The sequence below is a fragment of the Passer domesticus genome, chromosome 3 (genome assembly GCF_036417665.1).
Source record: "Passer domesticus isolate bPasDom1 chromosome 3, bPasDom1.hap1, whole genome shotgun sequence".
NCBI classification, from domain to species: domain Eukaryota; kingdom Metazoa; phylum Chordata; class Aves; order Passeriformes; family Passeridae; genus Passer; species Passer domesticus.
The window spans coordinates 86,816,489-86,840,618 of NC_087476.1; the positions used below are offsets into that span (position 1 = coordinate 86,816,489).

The 24,130-nt window shown below is 48.3% G+C and overlaps 1 protein-coding gene and 2 long non-coding RNA genes across 3 annotated transcripts; 1 reads left to right on the forward strand and 2 right to left on the reverse strand.

Annotated features, from left to right (window-relative positions):
* Positions 1–492: 492 nt before the first annotated feature.
* LOC135297021 (uncharacterized) lies at positions 493–1,773 on the reverse strand. Its single transcript, XR_010359031.1, has 2 exons — positions 892–1,773; positions 493–706 (listed from the first exon to the last, which is right to left on the reverse strand). It is a non-coding gene; the product is annotated as an uncharacterized LOC135297021 (long non-coding RNA).
* A 3,145-nt stretch (positions 1,774–4,918) lies between these two features.
* LOC135297042 (uncharacterized) lies at positions 4,919–11,573 on the forward strand. The gene is made up of 3 exons (XR_010359061.1): positions 4,919–5,138; positions 8,722–8,825; positions 10,733–11,573. It is a non-coding gene; the product is annotated as an uncharacterized LOC135297042 (long non-coding RNA).
* A 1,664-nt stretch (positions 11,574–13,237) lies between these two features.
* On the reverse strand, positions 13,238–15,688 carry LOC135297022 (acrosin-like). The gene is made up of 5 exons (XM_064414133.1): positions 15,525–15,688; positions 15,001–15,243; positions 14,440–14,705; positions 14,094–14,239; positions 13,238–13,619 (listed from the first exon to the last, which is right to left on the reverse strand). The coding sequence occupies exons 1-5, from the start codon at positions 15,608–15,610 to the stop codon at positions 13,434–13,436; spliced, it is 927 nt and encodes a 308-aa protein (XP_064270203.1). The 5' UTR covers positions 15,611–15,688; the 3' UTR covers positions 13,238–13,433.
* Positions 15,689–24,130: the final 8,442 nt, after the last annotated feature.

Below are 24,130 nucleotides of genomic sequence, written 5' to 3' on the forward strand. Positions count from 1 at the left end.
TGGAGTTTGAGATTTTTTTTCATCTCCTTTTCTCTCAGGGAATTTTCTCCTGTTTGTTGCCTAAGAAATCAGAACAATAGATACTTAAGAGAGACAAAATATATAACCAAGGAGGAGTAGGAAGGGTGCAGTTTGCTACTGTCTCTGAGCAGTGAGGCTCTCTTGGGAAGTGTTGAGATACTGTGAGATTTTGTCTGGGGTTGAGGGACTAGGCTCAGTTCCTCAGTCTCCTCAGAGCCAGAGGGGAATGGCCCAGTTTTCTGCTGCTGTGGGCGAATTTGCTGCCACAGTGGAATTCTGTTGTGAACTGCTTTTCTCCTTTCTGTGGGTGAGCTTCTGCTCACAAGACCAGCTGTTGAACTGGGACCTTTCCAACATGCGGCCTCACTGGGAAGGTGATCCTGACTCCTTCCCCCTTCCCAGAGGGTGTATCTCCCAGCTGCTTGTGGCTGCTGCTTGCAGCAGCCTGGCAGCCACTGCCCAGCTGTGCTGTTTTATGACAATGATTTAGGCTTTTTTATTACACATTGACCTGACACTCCATGCCTGCCCAAACATTCTGCGGCTTCTAGCACGGCTCTGGAATCTTTGCTACACTTTGTTTGTCACTCCGGGATGGGCCTGCCTCTGCTGTTCCAGTCTGCTACTACAAAGTTCCTGCTGCAGTCCATTCAGCTTTCCGAGTGGCACTGAGACTGACTTCTTCCTGTGAGTTTCCAAAGGAAGCCCCTTCTTTATCTCTTCCGCCATTACCAAGCTGAGCGAGGCGGCCGAGCTCACGCTACAGCACTCCCCTGCAGCCTTGGGGGAATCATCGCACCCACCCTGCCTGGCCAGGAGCCACCAGTGCCCCTGCTGGCCATGACTGAAACTGCAGCAAAGGGGAAGCACCTGGGGTTGAGAGGCAGCTGGGACTGGGTTTCTGTTTCTGTTCTGTTTGTTGTACTGCCATTGTTGTTCTTTGTTTGCTTTTTAGAGGTACTCCTCTACATACTAGTAATGAACTGTTATTCCTGTTCTCATATCTTTGCCTGAAAACCCGGTAATTTCAAAGTTATAATTTAGAGGGAAGGAGGTCACATTTTCCATTCCGAAGGAGGTTCCCGCCTTCCTTGGCAGACACCTCTTTTAAACCAGGACAACACTGAGAGCTGCAGAAGGAGCTGGTGGCTCTTTATGGAATGAGACATCTGCAACTCTGCTGATGGAACCTCAGGATGGAATGGGTACAGAAACCTGCTCTGACTGGGTGAGAGTGGTATGGGTGGGGAATGAAACAGGGCACCTGGCAGCTCGCTGGAGCAACCCTTGTCTCTGGAATGGTCACACAGGGGAGTTTCTTCAGCACTATGGTAACCTAGATAGGAATGTAGAGGAGGGTCACCCTTGAGCCAAGAATGACACAAGAATAGAGACCCAAGAGAGACCCAGTTGCAAGAGGAGAAAAGGAAGCTTTATTACAAAGGGTTCTCTGGTTTATAGAGAGCGATATGATACATTCTACTTGATTGGCTAGTTAATAAAAAACATCTTTCTCACACACCGTCCTTGAGAAGAACCAGAAAACAAAGTGGAAAAACACCACCTGCAGATTGTTTATGCTAACAAGTTATCACATTCCTACAACACCCTAAAATTCTTACAAGCCACTGTGAGAAACTATTGCTGTTTCTCTCTCCCTGACCAGGCTGGCATCCACAGAGGAGTACCTCTGGAACCTCCCTCCTCTAAATATCCAGCTGCTGGGATTTTCAGGGCAGGAAGGAGACAGAGGAGGAGTGTTATAACTCTATGTGCAGAGTCTGTGTAAAATAAAAGGGTGGATTTGAGCCTCTCTATTATTGTGACATTTGGTGCAGATTTGGTAAAATCATGGGTAGTGGGTGAAGAAGGCATGCACAGCATGATCAGCCTAAGGTGGCCACAGAGGAGTTGTGGAGGCCCCCATAAGTTCTGAGGTGGAGAGGCTCGAGTCTCTGCTTGAAGCTTTTGGAGACAGGCACAGGGAGAGCCTTGTGTCCCTTGTGCCACACAATGGGTGATAGAGCACACACAGAAAGGGGTGGAAGTCCCTTCTTGGTGTTACAGATAATGAGATAATTGGATCTCACAATTAAGGAATGACTATTGTGTGAATATTAAGAGAAGCTATAGATGTATAGTTATGTTATTGTAGTTTAGATGTCCTCTGTTCTCCCCATAGTTCCCTTTTCCAACCCCCTCCTCTCTATTGTGACCATCAGACAGCCTGGGTTGTCTTACACAAGGAGAAAGAAAGCATGTACATGTGCCCCTTACCTGGGGCAGCTTGGAATGGAAAAGCTTGTTGCTTAGGGGGTGCATCATGACAACACCTGACCTTCCAATCAAGTTATAAGAAAGCAGTTATCCACCGATAAATGGCAAAGAAGAGCTGACTGACAGACTTTGGGAGGGGCCAGGGCTGGCTGATGCAACCCCGCAAAAGTATAAAAGACTGAGCATGCGTCTTGAAGATGAACTGGCCACGTGGGAGGCAGCCATGAAGGCAGTTGCCAGCACTGCAACTTTTTCCTTATTTAGTCCTTTTGTTGTAGTTTTGTTAAGTTTTAATAAACCTCTTAAAATTTTTTAAGTGAGCAGTTTTCTCTTACAATGGGGACTCGTCCAGGATATAAGGCCTCTTCTCCCATGGCCAAGGAGATTTTGGACAAATGGCGACCCTGATGATTTTAGCAGATCAAACAACTTCTCTTGGGACCATTGGTGATTGCAGGTAAACCTGGGGACTGCAAAGGACTATATAATGAAAAAAGAAGGAGAAGGATCTAGAAGACTGTGAGTATAAGTGTGTGTATACCTGAATTGTGAGTGAAGTAGTTCTGGGAGTGTGTTTAGGGTAACAGATCCTCATAACGTGAGCTTCACATTAGTAATATATGGATCTGTCCTGGTCTGTTGAAGCTTCAGGATAGTGGACGGTTGGAAACAGGGCAGAATGTGTAAGAGAAGAAGGGGACCCTGACACTGGCAGGATGTGTGTGGAAGAAGGGCAGAAATGTGGCAGGTGGGATGCGTAAAAGCCAAAAGCAGGGACCCCCGGACCTGTGAGATGCTTGAGATCAGAAGATTTGTAAGAGCCCAAGAGCACTTGGAGATCACCAAGGTGAGAGCCACAATGTTAAAATTATAGCGAAAATCACCATTCAGCAGAAAATGACGCCCATGTTGGGACGCGTAGTCGAGGTAACTTTCCCAGCCGGAGGGCAGCGGCAGGGGAGGACTGCATGGCTGCTCCACGTGGATCAGTGGTGCACTGAGTGCAAGAAGCTCCTGGTGCGCTAGCAATGCAATAATTCCAGAGCTTATCAGCCGAGGCGTGTGCCTGCCCACAGTGACGTAGTGGTGGCTGGCGCCAGTGGGGCTGCCGCTTGGGATGAGCCGAGTGCGCAGGGGTCCTCGGGTGTGGGATGCGGAAGAGGGCGAGTGGAGTTTCACAGAGCCACCACAGTAGTTCTCCAAGCCCGCAGGTGCAGATGAGGCCAAAGGCCAAGTTTGCATAGAGCAATATTTGCAGCTGCACTGAGCACAGCGAGTTTCCGATACGCACTGACCCAGTGAGGATGGGGACGACCAGCAGAGGCACAGTGCTGAGATTGCATGCGGTGCTGTTGGTGATCAGAGACTGGCTGAGATGCAGGCGTCCTCAGGCTGGGGCATGGGGTCTGCCGTGGCTCTCCTGTGGAGCCGCGAGACGCCACAGGGGTGATGGGGCCTAGAGGTGGCAGGAGGCTGTGGGCAGTGGGAGGACTTCCACCGAATGTGCGGGGTTTCCAAGACAGGGACTGCGCAGGCCTGCATGGGCAGTAGCAAGCTAGGGGTGTCTAGCATAGTAACTTTCAGCAGTTCTAACCCAGCTGAGGGTGACCATGGCCATCAGATGCACTGGAGCCCAGGGCTGCCACTGGCAAAGGCTGCACTTGTGGGCTGGGGGAGTTTGGAGGCATGGAACTGCCAGCACCGAGTGCCTTTGGCTCGGCACTGCCAGGGGTTGGGGCGTTGGAACCCAGAGCTGCAGGTCCATCAGTGTGGACTGCCGATGGTGGGAACCGCGCTTTTGTGGACTAAGAGATTTGGAGGCGTGGTGCAAGTGTAATGCAAAACCAGTAAAATGAATATGCATGAACCTATTTTGAAACTCTAAGCATATATACAAGTAAGGGGGATAAAATAAAAGGTTCCGAATTCTCAGGTGTGCGCATGTCCTTTAGGGGGAATGATCCCTACATGCGTCCAGTGCTGTAATAAACATACCGGCTTGTCACTGTCATATTTTCTGGAAAAATCCCTTGCCCAGGATTTCTCTCCTGGGAAGCTGAGAAGCCTCAAAGAAAAATGAAAACAATAATTATCTCATTTGCTTCTCCTGTGTTTTGCTGCTTTGGAATGTGGTTTGGAGATTGCTTATCCAACATGTGAATTGTTTTTACTTATTGGCCAATCACAGCCAAACAGTGTCGACACTCTGGAAGGAGTCAGGAGTTACTATTATTATCTTTCTAGCTTTCTGTCTGTATCCTTGCTCTATTCTTTAGTATAATTTAGTATAGTTTAGTATAGCATTCTTTAATATAATATAATATTATAAAATAATAAATTAGCCTTCTAAGACCATGGAATCAGATTTCATCATTTCCTTGCCTTCAACAGGGGACCCCGAAAATACCACATCAGCTTTACAACTTTTACAAGTTGCAGAGTTAGTTTTTTTCTGCAAATCATTTTGGTGAGCCAGCCGGGAAACCATCTCTGTCCTTGCAGGGGCAGAGGGGGGGCGGACCTCCTAGGTGCACCCCGGGATTTTCCCTGGAGGAGCTCCGATCTGTCTCAGCTTGCCTCTTGAGGGGACAGACAACGAGCTGCTGGTATGTGGATAAACGGTATGCATATCAGAGGCCCCCGGGGGAGAGAGAGAGATAGGGCTGCTGGTAGGCTGCTCAGAGACATCTGAGTGCACAGCCCCATCCCCGTGCTTGCAAGCAACCATCGGCCGAGAGCACAGTTGATAGCAGAGGTCCCCTAGTTGATAGAGTGACTGGGGGCACTGGGAACGGGTTCATTGTTCAACAGAGCGACCACTACCGCTAGCGACTCTGCGGGTGAGTTGAGTGAACCCGAAATTTGCATGGTTGTGGTGTCCGGACATTGTGGTTAATGTTAATCTGTTTGTAATTGTGTGAATGCGTGGTGTATGAAAAAGCGAGCTAGTGTACCCACGGAGTGTGGTGGGAAGTTCTGCCCGCGTCTGAAGCAGCTGGGTGGCTGGGTGAGGTCTGGGGTGCTAGCTGGGGCAGACTGTGAGGGCAGGGAGCGCCCTGTGGAGAAATGGAACAAGTGGAGAAATGTGGGTGAGGACATTTATTGTTTAAAGGTGGTGATTTGTGTAGACTATGCACATTTTAACTGTGGCTAGATGAACTCAGGGGGTTTCTCTGCCCCAGTAGCTTGGACTTGATCCCTGGGAGTTTGTGAATCCAGTAAATCCCTGGATCTAGTTAATAATTTTACTGTGTGCTGTTATTTTGATCGTGTCCAGAGTGTGTGAAGACCAGAAGAAGCTGATATGGGTAAATGCTGAAGTGTTGTATGCTGTGTTGTGTCGAGAAAAGTGGGCACTTTGAGAGATACCCCCTTTCCCAGTGAGTTTGTGTGGTTCTTCCCCCGCATTGTGGTAATTTGATTCTTGGAATTGTAGGGTTGTGTTTGTGGAGATTTTAGGATTTTGTTTGCAACAAGTGTAGCATTTTACACAGAAAACCTACAGTATGGTGATTTATGTTTAACTGTGGTAAAAGGAATTGAAGGAATTCCAGGAATCCCCCTTCCACGGCAACTTAAGCCCTGACCTTCATGAATTAGAGATTGGGGTGGGGGGGTGGGGGGGGGTATGTGTTTGTGGGTATATCAGAGTTTTTGCTGTAACGGGCACAGCCTTTTGTAAAGCAGCAAAGTGAGTGTCAGTGGAAACAATGCTTTAATTGAAGATTGGATTGTACGGGAAGAGAACTAGAAAAGACTGAGATTTTGTAAAGCAGAGTTTAGGTGGAGAAGACCAAGACAGACACTTTGTCATTTGTGTTATTCTAAGGAAACAAAGACTACTCAGAGAGCTATAAGGGTTTTAGTAGCAACCGGTTGCAAGAAGCAATGAAGTATTAGGGTGTTTGAATTATTAGAAAAGAGAGTTTTAAGTCATTTAAGAAACCCAGCAGAAATAATTAAAGCTGAATGTGCTCAGCCTATTTTTATACCCCAAGACTTTGAATTAAGGCAAAGAGTTTGGATGGAGTAGAAAGAATGGGGACTAAGAAAATGGAATTTTTAGTAGACACAGGGGAAACATAATGTTAAATAAAGCCTTGATGCCTATAACAAATGATTATGTTATGGTAAGGGGACAACTGGCCAATCTGAAAAGGCATACTTTGCAAACCATCAAAATATTAATAGGTTTTTGTATATGCTCAATTCTCCAAAGGCCCTGTTGGGTAGGGATTTGTTGGAGCAGCTGGAAGCAAAGATCACATTTAAAGATGGTGAGATTATTTTTCAGGTAAAGAATCAACATTATGTAAACATACTAAGTTTAATTTCAACAATTAGTGAAACTGAAATTGACAATAAGGATGAAATTAACAAGAAAATAACGGATCTGGATTTTCCTGGGGTATGGGCCTCTAACACACCAAGGAGGGCAGAGAATGCACCGCCTATGCAAGTTAAGGAAAACAACCAGCTAGGGTCAGGCAGTAAAAGCCTCATCTGCACCTGGTGATGGCAAACCCATACCGCTTGCTGACATGTTTGACACCTGAACTAACCTCGTTTACCATTTTAGATCTGAAAGATGTCTTCTTTTGCCTCCCTATCCACAAAGCCAGCCAGAAAATGTTTGCATTTGAATGGGAAAGCCCTAAAAGCGGGCGCAAAATCCAGCTCATATGGACTGTTGCCTCAAGGCTTCAAAAATTCCCCCACTCTGTTTGGGGAGCAATTTGCAAAAGATCTAGAGTGCTGGGAAGCTCCAGAGGAAGAAGGAAGGCTATTGCAGTATGTGGATGATCTTCTAGTAGCCACTCAGATGAGGGAAGCATGTGTGGCCTGGGTGGTAAGCCTTTTGAATTTCCTAGGGCTCCAAGGATACAGAGTATCAAAGAAAAAGGCACAGGTAGTGAAACAGCAGGTAATCTACCTGGGGTATGAAGTTAGTGCTGGGTAACAGACTTTAGGGCAGGCTCGCAAGGAAGCAATATGCCAAACCCCGAAACCCCAGACAATTAAAGAACTCCGAACCTCCTTCCATAGTTATAAATGCCAGCTGTGCATTTATAACTATGGACTGCTTGTCAGACCCCTCTGTGCTCTTATTGCCAATGGAAATAGAGATCTCCAGTGGACAAAGGAAGCCACACGGGCCTTTCACCAGCTAAAGAGTGCCCTTATGTCAGCTCCAGCCTTGGGATTTCCAGATGTAAGTAAGTAAACCATTCTTTCTTTTTTCTCATGACAAACAGAGAATTGCCCTGGGAATATTGGCTCAGGACTTGGGTCCATATCGGAGAACAGTTGCTTACTTTTCCAAGCAACTAGATGTGATGGCCAAAGGATGGGCAGCTTGCCTCAGAGCTGTAGCAGCAGTTGTGCTGAATATTCAAGAAACACGTAAGTTTACCCTGGGACAGAAAAGACTGCGCTAGTGTCCCACACAGTGTCCGCAGTACTGGAAGTAAAGGGCGGCCACTGGCTTTCACCACAGAGGTTCCTGAAATACCAGGCCATCATGGTAGAACAAGATGATGTAGAGATAGTGGTAGCTAATATTGTCAACTCAGCTTCTTTTCTCGGTGGAAATCAAGAAGAAGGAGTACACCATGCTTGCCTGGAGACCATTGATGCTACTTACTCCAGCTGCCCAGACTTAAAGGACACTCCTGTAGGCAATACAGAGACCTGGTTCACTAACAGGATTAGCTATGTTGCTAGTGGAAAGTGACATGCTGGATATGCAGTAACTACTTGCAGAGAGCTAATACAATCTAGACCCTTACCAACAGGCACCTCTGCACAGAAGGCCAAGAAAATTGCAGCAACCTGTGCCTTGGAAATGGCAAAAGAAAAGAGAATAAACATCTATACAGACTTGAGGCATGCTTTTGGAGTTGTGCATGCACATGGAGCCATCTGGAGAGGGGACTGTTAACCTCACAAGGAAAGAACATCAAACATGCGCAAGACATAATCTGGCTTCTAGAAGCAGTTCAGCTGCCAGAAAAGGTAGCAATTATGCATATTAAGGCACACCAGAGAGTGAGCTCAGAATTAGAGGAAGGAAATGAGCTGGCGGATAGAGAGGCAAAGGAAGTGGCGAAAGGTGAGGTAATTATTGAAGTAGCTCTAATTCCAGATGGACAAATTTTCCTTGAAGGTAAACCAGAATATAGTAAGAAAGACAGAAAACTAATCAAAGATCAAAAAGGGACATACAACCAAGAAGGGTGGGCTACCATTGAAAGGAAGCTGGTAATCCCTTCCTATTTGTTGTGGTCACTAGTAAGGGAGGAGCACCAGAAAACACACTGGGGAATAGAGGGCCTGTACACCTTTCTGATTGAAAGAATCATTGCCAGGAATTTATATGTCACTATTACTCAAGTGATCTGACTGTGCGATCTTTGCCTCCAGACTAACCCCAAGAATACCTCCAGACCAAAACTTGGTCAGACTGGGAGGAGCCATGGGCCTGGACAGCAGTGGCAAATTGGCTTTTCAGAACTCCCAAGGAAAGGGTGGGTATTGGTATTTATTAGTATTGGCAGATACATTTTCAGGGTGGCCAGAAGCGTTCCCCACCAGAACTGTCAAGGCTCGAGAGGTGACCAGGGTATTATTACAAGAAATAATACCACACTTCCGAGTTCCAGCCACAATATCCTCAAATAGAGGATCACATTTCATTTCCAGAATAGTGCAAGAGATTAGTAGCCATCTGGGCAGAGATTGGGAACTTCACACTCCATACCACCCCCAGTCGAGCAGCCAAGTGGAGAAAATTAATCATTTGATTAAGCAGCAGATTGTAAGACTGGGGCAGGAAGTTAATCTACCCTGGCCCTAAGCTTTTCCACTGGCACTCTTGTGAATTCGAACTAAACCTAGAACTAAAGAAAGGCTGAGTCCCTTTGAAATGCTTTATGGAAGACGATATGGAATACAAAAGGGAATGTCCACCCACACTGGGGAGGTAACATTAGCCAACTATGTGGTAGCTTTAATCAAACAGCTCAGAGAAATTGAAAAACATGTGGCTGGAACTTGGAGCAGGGAGCAAGATAGACCAGTACATAAAATACAGCCTGCAGATTAGGTATATGTTAAGCTTCTTACAGAAAAGACTTTGGAACCACAGTGGGAAGGACCACTTCAAGTGCTTCTCACCTCCTTCACTGCAATAAAGATCAAGGAGCAGAATGCCTGGATCCACCACTCTTGAGTGAAAAAGGCCCCAGAAGCCCCTTAGAAAGTGACGATGAACTGAGACTAAAACTTATTCAGGCAAAATGAGTATATTGCGGTCGGGGGTAGTTTGTAATTTCATTTACAAAATTGTTTTTTGTATAATTGTAATTGGAGTTTTGGGATTAAAGAGTACCTCTATCCAAAATGATGCTGAATGGCCTTGGTCCCAGGCTTTTAATCAGTGTACTGGATCCATGGGAGAACCTTCTGAGATAAAAGATTTAAACCTATCCACTGCAATAATCCATGGGAATCAGGTATATGAGGAGCAGGAGTGGCAGGAATGGGAACTGTGTACACTTCAAGGGATCAGAGGAGAAGAAATTAGGGTAGGATGCCAGGAGGTCAATGGGACCACTCATGAGAGACCAAATCAAATTAGTGTTTCAGCCTCTCCTGTATACAGTGAGGTTTGTAATAGCCCAAGTAAATCAGACTGTTGGTGTAATTTCACATTAATACAGCCTGTAGAGGTGACTTGTCTTTGGGTTCATGACGTTACTGGGCTCTCATTTAAATTTAAAATAGAAGCTATACCTTTTACAATGGGAAGACCTCATACGACTCACACCAGTACTCAAGCAGTTCAGACCCAAACCAAACTTGAAACGAAAGTATATGAAATAGGCCCATATGTAGTGAGGGATATGGGTCAACAACAACTGTTGTTCAATCCAAAGTGGGGTCTCAAATGTGTTGAATTGCTAATGCAAATTAACATCTCAGAAATCCAACCAGACTGCTCCTCTTTCCTAAGAACAGCCTTTGAGGGCTGGACAATATGGTTACAGAGACAAGTACACCTCAGAATCAGAATAAGAAGGGATCTAACTGGGATATTAGGGACAGGATTAGGAGTTTTAAATGGAATTAATTCAGAAATACTGACTGTTATGAGTAGAAAATTGTCTATTTTTTTAAGTTGCAGAGTTAACAAGTTAAACCAATTGCTGTTAGCCGGGGGGGTGGGGTGGGGGGGGGGGGGCGAGGAGGGGAAGTGGGGGGAGGTGACATAGAGCTGGAATGCAAATAAGGAAGCCCCTCATGAAATCTTGCAAGAAAAACCCCTAAAACAATGTGCCAATATGGAATTAAGAGATCTAAGTGATGTCTAAAGGTGAGTAACTTAATCCTGTATCTTCTAAGATCCTTTTTACCTCTCACCCTAACCTAAAAGGATGTTGGCTAGAAAAAGGATCTTGAATGTCAGACTGAAAAGGCGGCATCTCCTATTGCTCTCGTGAGGACAGAAGCCCCAGCTCTGCCTGCATACCAGTGGACACAGCTGCATTCTTCCTCCTCCTCCGTGCCACTCCTGGGAGCAGTGGCAGTGTGGGCACGACTTGTCGTTTCTCCTCACCTGAGCTGATTTTTAAAATAAAGGCATTAAAAAAGGAGAAAGATCTCTTGCCCTATTTATTTCACTGATGAACAAGCTGGCCACTGCAGCAGGTGGTCTAGCAAAATTAAAACAGTCCCTACAGTCATCTGTATTGTCATTAGGAACTAGCCAGTGGCAGATTTCAAAAGTACTGCCAAAGTGGGAGAAGGCCGGGGACCAAGACCACAAGTTAATAGTGGAAGCGCTTAGTACGGTTGAAGATAATGTGTCTTTAGCTTTCAGTTGTATACAAGCACAGTTATGGATGTAGGCAACAGCAGCTTTGATCATATGGGAAGGGGGTGAAGGTGATTTTCCAGCTGAAATTCAAAAGATTGTCTGGGATAATGTGATTGATTTTGAAAGAAAGTTTCAATCCTTATGGATGATGGTAAATTTTACCTATGATCCTGTTATGAATAAAAAGTTATCTATTTTTTTTAAGGTTCCAGAGTTAAAACAAGTTGGACCAGTTGCTGTTAAGTTAGCTTCATTGTTGAGAGCTCTTCTTCAATTACCTGTTAATGGTTGGTGATTAACCATTGTCCCCCTGATGTTTGCCAGGGAGGGACACTGGGACCCTGCAAGTACCAGGAGAATGGGAGTGGCAAGAGCTAGTATTCAGATGAGAAATGCATTGCACCAAATTTTGCAGTTTTCCAGGAAACCCCCTAAAAACAACGAGCCAACATAGAACTAGGAGACCTAGGTGATGTCTAAGGATGGCAGTGTAGTCCAGTGCCTGCTTGGATCCTTTTTTGCTTCTCACCCTAACCTGAAAGGATGTTGACTAGAAAGAGGACCCGAGGTGTTGGACCGAAAAGGCGGAATCTCCTAATCTCCCATGAGGATGGAAGCCCCAGCTCTGCCTGCAGACCAGCGGACACAGCTGCATCATCCTCCTCCTCCATGCCACGCCTGGGAGCAGCGGCGGCGTGGGCGCGACCCGTCGATTTCTCCCCAGCTGAGCTGATTCTTTTTAATAAAGGCATTTAAAAAGGAGAAAGATCTCCTGCCCATTCATTTCAATCCTGTTTCTAAGGTGGCCACTGCCTTTGTGCTTACTATATGCAATGTGTAATATGTAAATTACATATGTAATATGTAAATTACATTATCCACCCCATCATTACACTAGGATTAAATAATTAAAAAATGGTGCTCTGCCCCTCAGAACATAGGGTGTGGGTACGAAATGTAAATGAAAAGTGGCAAACAGTAAACTTAGAATCTAGTGTTGCTAGGGAGCAACTAGGATTCATTTGTGAAAGCAATACTATCAATGGTCAAGATGTGTGTCTTTACACTGAACAAACTATTTGCCACTTCGAGATTCATCCAGTCATCTTGCCTTTACCTGCAAAAGACAGATGAAAACTGCCTTCAACAAGTCTATCCCATGGTATTCCAGGATCCTCTACCATTTTCCCCCCTCCCTGGAAAACAGTATCAAAGTTTGATCGAAAAGGGCAAAAATATTGGTGCAAATCTGTACGGTTTGTAGATGATTTGTTAATTAGCAAGTTAAGAAGGTTGTTTCCCATCCTGTCATGATTATCTACAGCCCTCAGGCAAATGAGCACACAATGCTGCAGTTTGCCGCTGAGCAGCTGCCTCTTTGACTGCTCCTTCTCTCTATTGGCCAGGCTTATACAGCCCTCTCATCTTCCTCAACTCCCCCTTTTCTCTGCCCTTGTCTCCTCCCAAATATGGAGCCATGTCCAGGCATCATTTGCCCCTGGCTCACAGGTTGGTTGTGCCTGTGAATAGCCTTGGTGTTGCAGGTGGTGTTGGCCTACTCACCTTGGCCTTCTGTGACATTCCTGGTGTACTTTCCTACAGTTCCTGCCAGGTTCCTCTCACCAGAATGACCCCAGCAGTTCCTCTGAGTATCTGTGAAGTGTGACCACTTGGCACATCAATCCCCCTTTGATGCCTGTGAAATCTGGCTCTGCCTTAGGGCACTGGCACTCCAGTCAGGAGCCAGGAGTTTCCCTTGTCATGTCTGGGAGTTTCCCAGATCTGTTCCCTTAGCCCAGGCTCACACCAGGCCCTAATTAGCAGCCCATGTGCATTTGAGCACCACCCCCAAGGTGTCAGCTTTTATCCTGTTCTCTTCTGAGGCTTGATGTAGCAGGTTCGAAGGAACCCGTGGTGGCTCAGAGCACTCTCCTCTCTCACCAGGCCCTTTGCATCTCTTTGGAGCCCCTCTGTCCCTTTGTGCCCCCAGGCTCATTCTGCAGGTGCTGAGCATGGCACTTCTTATCTTGCCCAGGAGTTGGAATTGCACTGAAAAGATGATTTTCTGTGAACAAAGGTAACTTTATTTCAACAACTAAATCAACTCCATTATGTGTGTGTGCACAGAGGAGAGGGGTGAGGTCAGGACAGAGCAGGGTTTTGAACCTGAGGCTGCCTTTAGATCAGCAGGCATTGCCCCAGCAGGAAATGGTTGTGGTGCACTGCAGCCTGCCCTGGATCCTGCCTGTCCTGTGGTTCAAGGAGCACTTTTAACTGCGTTTATACGCATGTTGTAATCGATCCAGTCATAGAAGTGCTGAGTGGAGGTGTAGACTCCAGGCTGCTTTGCTCTGGCGCAGCCTGTTCCAAAGCTGGTTAGTCCGATGACCCACCAGTAGTCAGCATTGTTGTCCTGGCACATGAGAGGGCCACCACTGTCACCCTGCAGGAGAGCACAGAGGATTAAGATGGTGTTGGTGGCACCTGCCAGCACTGGGGCTGTCTCCTTCTCTCTCACAGCTCCTGCCAGAGCTGTATTCTGGGCAGAGGAAAGCCCTGCTCAGGGGCTGGAGCCTCCAGAAGCTTGGCTGTGAATGGCATGGGGTCCTAAAGGGTAGGGCTCTCTGTGTTGTCCCTGCACAGGACTCCTGGATGTGCAGAGGATGGACGTTTGGCATCTGGACCTCTGTGCTGCCAAGAGCACTAGCTGGGCTTTCTGGGCTTTTGGCACAAGGGGAGTCCTGGGCAGGCAGGTGTGGATGGGGAGTGTGTGGGAAGCCCCCAGAGCAGTTGGAGGGGAGCTGGGGCTGGGAGGGCGACTGAGTGGCTGGGCAAAGCAGGCCCGGGCTGTGTTGGGGTGGTGCTACCCTGGCTGCCAGTGCTGTTGGGGGCTGAGTGGCTTGTGGCACACTCCTACCTTGCAGGAGTCGATGTTACCCTGTGGGTAACCAGCACACAAGTTGTACGGGTGGACTTCTCCATCATACCAGTCACTGCTGTTGCAGAGCTGGACATTGATGAGCTGGACCTTGGCCTGCTGAAGGTGATCAGCTGACTCTAGACCTGTGACCAGGGAAAGGAATGAGCCCCCAGCAGCACCCCGCCGGTGCTCCCTCCCTGTCAGGGGAATCTCTTTCCCTAGAGCCAGGCCCATCTTTGCAGGGTTGTATGTTCTGCAGCCTGGCTTTGGCCTCTGCTGTGGGGAAGCCCAAACCCTCTCCCCAGTGTGCTGAGCTGGCCCAGAAGTCGCTCTTGAAACTCACTTCTTGCAGTAGTGGCTCCCCAGCCAGCAATCCAGCAGTTCTGCAGCTCTGAGACTCTTAGGGTGGGGTCAGCCAGGCAGGCCAGCTGGATGTAGGAGCTGCACAGGACAGGACGGTCCAATTGCATCAGGGCAATATCGTAGCTGTAGTCACTACGCTTGTAGTTGCCGTGTACGACCACCTTCCTGACACTGCGCACTTGTGCCCCAGGGCCCGGCTGACTTAACTGTGTGGCCCCAATCAACACGTACAGCAGGCTGATGTTACTGGAAAGGAGATGGAGAGAGGGCTGAGAGGGAGTCACAGCAGCCCAGCAGTTGCCAGACCTTGGCTTGGAAAGGCAGAGAGGGAGCAGTGCTCTGGCAGGTGAGTTCCCTTGCACTGGGCTCGGGGAATGTCAAGCTGGAGGTTGCTAGGAAGCCTGGCACAAGCTCCGGCTTCTCCTGAGCAGTGTGGCTGCCTGGGTGCCTGAGAGGAAAGGGGATGGGAGTAGCAGGTGATGCTGCTGACAGGGCAACTGCTGGGATTGTGGGGATGTCCCAATTGCATGCTCCTCCTTACTCAAACTTGTCGAAGCAGTGGGCTGCTGTGAGGACCCAATCTGCCGTGATGAGTGACCCTCCACACCAATGTCCCAGGCCTGGTACCCAGGGGTGCTGGATGCTGACGATCCAGGGCCATTCTGCTACCGCAGCTCCCATACCACCCACGATGCGTGTCATGCCGTAGTCATAAGCTGCGTCACCGTAGGAATAAGTCATGGGGCTGTTGACAGGTGGCGGAACTCGGAGCCCACAGCTCCCTCTGCAAGCAGAAAGTGATTTCCATGCTGCTTCATGGCCTGCTGTGGCTCAGGCTGAAGCTCAGCCCTCTGCCCTCCCCACAAGGCCTTGCACGCACAACAGGCCAGGGAAGCCCAAGGGGTGTGCACGTCAGTCCGTGCCAGCACCTGGTTGCTGGCAAGGAACTGAGGCTTCCTGTGGTGGGTGGGAAGCTGTGGCCCGGCCATGGGGGAAAGGCGGGTCCCCTCCAGGGAAGGCCGCAAGTGCTGCAGTGGCTCCCCCCCAGGGCCTGGGGCCACTTACCCGCAGGTGTACTGGATACTCTGTGCCAGCCCAGCCATGGTCAGCAGGATGAGGAGGCCAAAGCAATTCATGGCTGCCAGAGGCATGTGTCAGCTGCAAGCACTGAGGGCTCCGTGCAGCAGCACAGCCACAGCCGCAGTGACCACAGCAGCCGCGCTGCCCGTGGTGCCCTTGGCCCTGGGGCTGATGTCATAGAGGGGTGGGTTCCATGTTCTAGGCACTGTGGGGATCTATGGCACAGGGTCCACTGGGGGAGGGGCAACATGGAATTGAGGAGCCATAGAATGCTTTGGGTTGGAAGGGACTTTGGAAATCATCTCACTCTGAGCCCTTGTCTTGGGCACAGAGGGATAGCTTGCACTGGCGAAAGCTCTTCCGAGCCTGGCTCAGAAGCTGTCCTTGAACACTTTGAGGGATGGGGCATTGAAGTCCTAAGTCCTGATCAACAGGCCCTGACTGAGGCAGGAACAACAGCTCTTGACCAAAAGTTGATCTCTAGACTGACCTTCTAACTAAATGTTACCTATATGTGCTCAATGGCAAAACATGGATTTTTCTTTCCCTGTTTAGAAGCTGGACAAGGCCACATCTGGCCTTCTTTTGGTGTGTAGGATCACAGACAACTGCCTTGGATCCTCCTGAAGCCCTCCAAGGCCTTGGGAGCATCCCAATAGGAGAATGAATCCAGATGTTCCTGCTCTAGTAGTTATAGTGACTTGTTTATTGAACAGTTTAAAAAGAAGGCCCTCTCCCAGTGCAGTCAGAAACCTCATTGCCTGTAGGGGAAGGCACCTGCAGAATTTTCTACTTGCAAATAGTGATTCCCCAGTATTGTGACAGTGGCTTTCCCCAGGTGAATGGGCAGACCTCGATGATGGTAAAGTATTAGGATAACTTGTGATGTGTCTTTCTACACCACTGTAGGCAGTCTTTTAGAGTAATGATTAGATGCATTGCTCAGCTTATCCTTTTGCAATTCTTTGCAGTTTTGGATTACAGTAAATTACACTTATTCCTGAAGTTGGTGTCTATGTCTTCTCTACTGACCCTGACTGTGGGAAAAGCAGGATTCCACACAGCTCTGGGCAACCTATGCTGTGCCTCAGTGCCTCAGTGCCTTGGAGTGATTTATTATGACAGTATATTCAGATAGCCTCTATTCTCTTTCCAGAAATTGTTACTGTATCTTTAAGATGCTTCAACCCCGGGACCTTGAGTGTGTGAGGCAGGAGGAATGGAGTGCTTTTGTTCTGTGTGGGTGTTTTTTAAAAGCTCCCTGCCCAGGTTTTTCAGGGCTCTCCGTGGTGTGATTTTATCCTGGCTGGCTTGGTTTTTGCCTAGGCAAAAGTGTTTCCTTTCCTTGTCTCGGAGAAGCTGCAGTAGCGATTTTTAGGCTGCCTTGAGCAGCTCTCTTGTCTGAGACAGAAACGTCACACTGGCAACAGCAGAGCTTCACTGCTCCAACCCAAACTGTTTTATTGTGCTTTTTGTTTTATTAGTATGTTTATAGTTTGATTTGTGATTTGGCAGTTTTCTTTATGCTGTTTTCTTATTGTCCCTGCCTTTTCCCAGAATTTTTGTCATCTTTTTTGTTGTTAGTTTCTAGTTTCTATTTCTCCAAATGTTAGCAGTTTACTGAAACTGTTTTTCTTCCCTTGGAATTTTACTGGTTCATACATTGTAATCCCTGTCTGATTTTTACTCCCAATTCTCCTGATTTGTTAAAGATCCAGGCCCTCCCCTGGAATGTGCCCCAAATATAAGTGCCCTTTCCCCCCTTGTTCAGGGTCCCGGGAGAGGAAAAGGGGAAGTTTACCATCAAATAAAGTTACCCTGGGACCCATGTGCTTCCCTGTGTTTTATAATGCACCAAAACAGCTGACAGCTGGGATTCAATGGAGCTCCAGGGGGAATCTGCTACCCCCCGCCCCCCTCCTGTCATCAGCTAGCTGGGGGGGAAAGAGAAGCGTCACCAAACCACTGTGAACTGTGCCAAGCTGTGGAAAGAACACACAAAATGGCTTCAGCCCAGCTATTTCACCTGCCATGACCGTTCTGCTGTTCTTTGCTGTGGGGAGGAGGTCGGCCTCATATGAGCCATGAGGCCTTTGTCTGCTGCTGGGCCTTTGTCTGCTCCATGAGGCTCCTGCCTTCCAAAGGGGGAGAAGTTGATGCCATCTTTTATCATGTATCAGGAATGGCTTTTCTCCAGCATTTTGGGTCTCCTTTTGTTCTGGTGAGATCTAACACTTTAATATGTACAAGTTATTTACCTTTTATTTGTTCCTGCCTGTTGGCATTTGGTTTGTAAACAAAAATGTTGGGGTTTTGTTGTTTTTTTTTCACTTTCATTTATTAGTATTCATTCCTTACTGGTGGAAAGGGATTCTTGAAGTCTACAGTCTAAAGGAGGTAACCCAGATGGTTCTCTTCTAAATTCTCTCAAAATGAGAAAAAATTTGTTGCCCAACTTAAAGGTGCAAGAGAAAGTGAAAAATAAAAAAAATAACACTCTTGTCTGAAAGACTTTGTACTGGCTACAACAGTCAATGGTTACCATGCTGTCTGTTCAATAATGGCTTCATGGCACCTAGGCATGTGTGCTTATCCATATATATTGGCAATCTTGGCCCTGGAATATATCTCCTTCATATCAGGGATGCGAATCAGAATTGCTGGGTTGATATGCTCTGTGCTAATAAAAGGACATCACAGGTAATGAGAGTTATTTGGGATGTGTATTCTTGTCTTGGGTTGAAAAGACAGGAGCCTGTGAAGGAAGGCAAAAGCCTCCTGTGAAATGGAGAAGGTAAACCCCCTCCCTCCGAATTATCACAACTTCAGAATTAAAAAAGGCTCTCAGGCAAAGATATGGGAAACGGGAATAACAGTTCTTTACTGGAAGAAAAAAAAAAAACTAAATAACAATGTAATTTAACACAAGCAAAACAACCACTGGCAGAGTGAGAAAAACCTGGCACCCTGAGAAGTCAGGGTGCTGATAGCAGTCCAGCCAAATGGTGGCTGCTCCTCCTGGAGCGGCGATCTGCAGAAGGGTGTAGATCCCTTCCGAAAATGCGGCGAAGGAGCAGCTGGGCCTCGGTTCCTGATTCCTCTCGGAAATCCAGCGAAGAAGGCTGTCTGTGGTCTCAGAAGTGCTTGTTTTATGGTGGCAGGGATGCTTGGCTCCTCCCTCTGGGTGGAGCATCTCCCAATGGGATGATGTAACTAATCTTACCAGCCACAGTGAGTGATTCAATAGCCCATTAGCAGGACATTGTCTTCCTGGCAGTGTCATTGTTCTTGAAAGAGATAAGAAAAACTGCCTAACCCCCAACAGATGGCAAAAAAAAATACATGCTTATTTTACAAGCCAGGACATTATATAGCCCATTAGCAGGACATTGTCTTCCGGGCAGTGTCATTGTTCTTTAAAGAGATAAGAAAAAACTGCCTAACCCCCAACAGATGGCAAAATAGAATACATGCTTATTTTACAAGCCAGGACATTATCCACCCCTTATTCTATTTCCATCTGTGTCACAATGAAATCTTATACTCAGTTTTCACTTAAGACCAGGTTTCCCTGTGGTACACAACGGGTTTCCCCATCTTTCTGCATTACCCACCAAGTGTAACCAGGTCCTTGAGCAAAAACAATCCCACAGATGGGTTTGTCTCTGCCTGAGGTGGGATTAATCCAGACAACTTTCCCTAAAATACCCTTCATATGTACCACAGGGACTTTATCTCCATCTATTGTGTGCAAGGGTTCAGACTGGGCAGGGCCAGCTCGATTGATGGACCCTCGGGTGTTGACCGTCCAGGTTGCTTTTGCCAGGTTATTTTCCCAGTTTCTAAATGTTCCCCCACCAAGTGCCTTCAGGGTAGTCTTAAGGAGTCCGTTGCACCGTTCAACTTTGCCAGCAGCTGGAGCATGATAGGGGATATGATATATCCATTCGATACCATGTTCTCTGGCCCAGGTGTTGATAAGGCCGTTCTTGAAATGGGTGCCGTTGTCAGATTCAATCCTTTCAGGTGTGCCATGTCTCCATAGGACTTGCTTTTCCAGGCCTAAGATGGTGTTCCGGGCAGTGGCATGAGGTACAGGGTAGGTCTCTAGCCATCCAGTGGTGGCTTCCACCATGGTCAGCACGTAGCGCTTGCCTTGGCGTGTCTGGGGCAGTGTGATGTAGTCAATCTGCCAGGCCTCCCCATACTTGTACTTGGACCACCGCCCCCCATACCACAGGGGCTTTACCCGCTTGGCCTGTTTGATGGCAGCACACGTCTCACAGTCGTGGATAACCTGAGAAATACTGTCCATGGTTAGATCCACCCCTCGGTCTCGTGCCCACTTGTAGGTGGCATCTCTGCCCTGATGACCCGAGGCATCGTGAGCCCATCGAGCCAGGAACAACTCCCCCTTATGGTGCCAATCTAAGTCTATCTTTGACACTTCTATTCTCGCTGCCTGATCTACCTGCTCGTTGTTTCGGTGTTCCTCATTAGCCCGACTTTTGGGGACATGGGCATCTACATGACGGACTTTCACCGTTAGTTTCTCCACCCGAGAGGCAATGTCTTTCCATATATCAGCAGCCCAGATTGATTTTCCTTTACGTTGCCAGTTGGCTTTTCTCCACCTTCCCAGCCAGCCCCATAGAGCATTGGCTACCATCCATGAATCAGTATAAAGGTAGAGCTTTGGCCACCTCTCCCTTTCAGCAATGTCCAGGGCCAGCTGAACGGCCTTGAGTTCAGCAAGTTGGCTCGATCCACCTTCTCCTTCGGTAGCTTGTGCAACCTGTCGTGTGGGGCTCCATACGGCTGCTTTCCACTTCCGGTTCATCCCTACGATGCGACAAGAACCGTCAGTGAAAAGAGCGTAGCGTGTTTCCTCTGCTGGTAGTTGGTTATAGGGTGGAGCTTCTTCAGCTCTTGTCGCTTGTACCTGCTCCTCATCGTCAGTGAGACTAAAGTTTTCACCTTCTGGCCAGTTCGTAATTATCTCTAAAATCCCAGGGCGATTCAGGTTTCCAATATGGGCGCGCTGGGTGATGAGGGCAATCCATTTGCTCCATGTGGCGTCGGTGGCGTGGTGGGTAGTAGGAACCTTTCCTTTGAACATCCACCCCAGCACTGGTAGTCGGGGTGCCAGGAGGAGTTGTGCTTCCGTGCCAATCACCTCCGAGGCGGCTTGAACTCCTTCATAGGCAGCCAAGATTTCCTTCTCTGTTGGGGTGTAGTTGGCTTCGGACCCTTTGAAACTTCGGCTCCAGAATCCCAATGGTCGACCTCTTGTCTCACCAGGCACCTTCTGCCAAAGGCTCCAGGACAAACCATTGTTCCCAGCTGCAGAGTAGAGCACATTTTTGACTTCTGGTCCCGTTCTGACTGGGCCAAGGGCTACAGCATGAGCAATCTCCTGCTTGATCTGGGTGAAGGCTTGTTGCTGCTCAGGGCCCCAGTGGAAATCGTTCTTTTTGCGGGTAACCAGGTAAAGAGGGCTCACAATCTGGCTATACTCGGGAATGTGCATCCTCCAAAAACCTATGGCACCTAGGAAAGCTTGTGTTTCCTTCTTGCTGGTTGGTGGGGACATAGCGGTGATCTTGTTAATAACTTCAGTGGGAATCTGGCGCCGTCCGTCTTGCCATTTCACTCCCAGGAACTGGATTTCTCGGGCAGGTCCCTTGACTTTGCTCTTCTTGATGGCGAAGCCAGATTCTAGCAGTATCTGGATGATCCTCTTACCTTTCTCAAACACTTCTGCCACTGTGTTCCCCCACACAATGATGTCATCGATGTACTGCAGGTGTTCTGGAGCCTCACCCTTTTCTAGTGCAGTCTGGATCAGTCCATGGCAGATAGTGGGACTGTGTTTCCACCCCTGGGGCAGTCGGTTCCAGGTGTACTGCACGCCCCTCCAGGTGAAAGCAAACTGAGGCCTGCATTCTGCTGCCAGAGGAATGGAGAAAAACGCATTAGCAATATCAATAGTGGCATACCACTTCGCTGCCTTGGACTCCAGCTCGTACTGGAGTTCCAGCATATCCGGTACAGCGGCGCTCAGCGGTGGAGTCACTTCATTCAAGGCACGATAGTCCACAGTCAATCTCCATTCTCCGTCAGATTTGCGCACAGGCCAGATGGGGCTGTTGAAGGGTGAGTGGGTTTTGCTGACCACCCCTTGGCTCTCCAGCTCACGAATCATTCTGTGGATGGGGATCACGGCATCTCGATCCGTCCGATACTGCCGGCGGTGCACTGTCGAGGTCGCAATTGGCACGAGTTGCTCTTCCACCCTCAGGAGTCCTACTGCAGACGGGTTTTCTGACAGTCCAGGCAAGGTGTTCAATTGCTTAATGTCCCCTGCCTCTACAGCAGCAATGCCAAAAGCCCACCTGAGTCCCTTTGGGTCTTTGTAATAGCCATTCCGGAGGAAGTCTATGCCCAGAATACACGGGGCCTCTGGGCCAGTCACTATAGGATGTTTCTGCCACTCCTTCCCAGTCAGGCTCACCTCGGCTTCCACCAGGGTCAATTGCTGTGATCCCCCTGTCACACCAGCAATAGAAACAGGCTCTGCCCCGACATGTCCCGATGGTATCAGGGTACACTGCGCACCAGTATCAACTAGGGCATCGTATTTTTGTGGCTCTGATGTGCCAGGCCATCGGATCCACACCGTCCAGAAGATCCGGTTTTCACGTGCCTCTCCCTGGCTAGAGGCAGGGCCCCTCTAACACTGGTTATTATTCCTCTCCTGGGTATACATACTAGAGGTCCCTTCAAGGGGATCTGACAGATCGTACCCAAAAGCTTGGTCATGGGAGGTTGAGGCTACCTTCACCTTGGTGGAACTCCCCCGGTTAGAGTTTCCCTCCTTGAGTTGATGGACCCGTGCTGCCAGGACAGAAGTGGGTTTCCCATCCCACCTCCCCATGTCTTCCCCGTGGTCACGCAGGAAGAACCACAGATTAGCCCTTGGGGTGTACCATCTCTCTCTCGCTGGGGAATGTTGGGCTTTGACTTTGGGGCCTGTGACTCGTACGGGTGCTGCATTAACCTTCCTCATTTCCTCCCTCATCTCTTCTTTGAACTCCTTAATCACAGCTGAGATATGAGCCTGCATTGGGCCATTAATCATACTCTCATAATTCCTAAGTTTGTTGGCAACAGAGCCCACTGTCTCTCGGTTAGTGTCAGCATCAATTGTTGCAATGAAAGTGGTGTACTGAGATGGCCCCAGATTTGCCAGACTCCACAGCATTTGCCCTGTGCACCTGACCTTGTCGGGGTCATTATTATGTTGTCCATCCCTCCCAAAGAGTACCTCTAATACTGCCACTTCCCTTAACTGTTGGATCCCTTCCTCCAGGGTCTTCCAACGCATTCTATGGTGGTGCTCCTGCATTCTCTCCCTGTGGACAAACCTCTCTCTGACACTCATTAAAAGCCGCTCCCAGAGAGAAAGGGATCCTGGCTCCCTTACAAAAATCTGATTCATACCTGAGTCCTGGGTTAAGGGTCCCAAGTTCCTTGCCTCACCACCGTCCAGCTGCACGCCTGTACCCATAAGGTCCCAGACCCGGAGTAGCCAGGTAGTATAAGCCTCACGCCCTCGTCGCACAATGTCTTTGTGCAGATTACGGAGACTTTCGTACGTCAGGGACTCGGTGATGATCGCAACTTCTGGCTCCCCTGTGGGTTGTGAGGTTCCTCCATTCCTATCTCTATCTGGGTGCTCTGCTTTCATCTTAGACCTCCTTGTTTCTACCGGGGCAACTGCTGCTGGCTGTGACTGCCTTTGTGGTTCAGCTGGAACCTGGACAGTTGTAACATTTGTGGGTTCCACAGCTGTACTATTAGACTGTCCCTCTTCAAGGCAAAAGGCAGGCTTCTCACCAGCTGGTGAAATGCACTCCTTCAGCATCGCTTGCATCTCCTGCATCTCCTTAACCAGCACCCTCACCCAATCTGGGTGGTTCGTTTCTGAGGCAGGCTGTGGGGCAGGGTGAGGCTCTGGAGCAGCAGCATCTCCAGTCTCTGGGGTAGTGTCAGGCTCTGCAGCAGCACCCCTAGTCTCTGGTGTAGGTGTCAGGGTAGTTATCCAGGTTAATCTTCTCTTATCTCTGAGTGCTAAACATAACAGGCATATCAGCAACACCACCCATTGTATGATATCATTAGCACTTAAAGTGGATCTTAACCCTTCGAAAACTGGTGGTGCAGACCCAAAAAGATGGTTAAAAGGTTGGGAGAAAGTTTCCCCCCGTGTCATTTCCTCACAGTAGGTACCATTATTAAAGTAACTCCAAAAACATGCAGTTAGTGTGTCATAGCTCTGAATCCATGTACCTGCCATCCAGAGGAAATTAAAGATCCATGAATCCTTCACCCAGAGGACAAACTTGATAACAGACACAGTGGCCTTAGTTATAGGACCCATATTTAGATAAGGGCCTGTAAATGGGAAGTATACACTTGCGACCACATGCCACCCAAACCAGGGAAAACTGGACCACATGGTGGTATTTACAAATTAAGTTACTTAAGAACTGTTAATCCCCTTTTTTTTTTCTCAATGCCCTCGGGCC

What these genes read in the sequence shown, in the direction of transcription:
- LOC135297022 (XM_064414133.1), bottom strand. Translation starts at nt 15,610, where the DNA reads ATGCCTCTGGCAGCCATGAATTGCTTTGGCCTCCTCATCCTGCTGACC. An exon ending in AGTATCCAGTACACCTGCGG is followed by an intron (nt 15,244 to 15,524) that starts GTAAGTGGCCCC and finishes TTCTGCTTGCAG; the next exon opens with AGGGAGCTGTGGGCTCCGAG. An exon ending in CACTGCTTCGACAAGTTTGA is followed by an intron (nt 14,706 to 15,000) that starts GTAAGGAGGAGC and finishes TCTCCTTTCCAG; the next exon opens with TAACATCAGCCTGCTGTACG.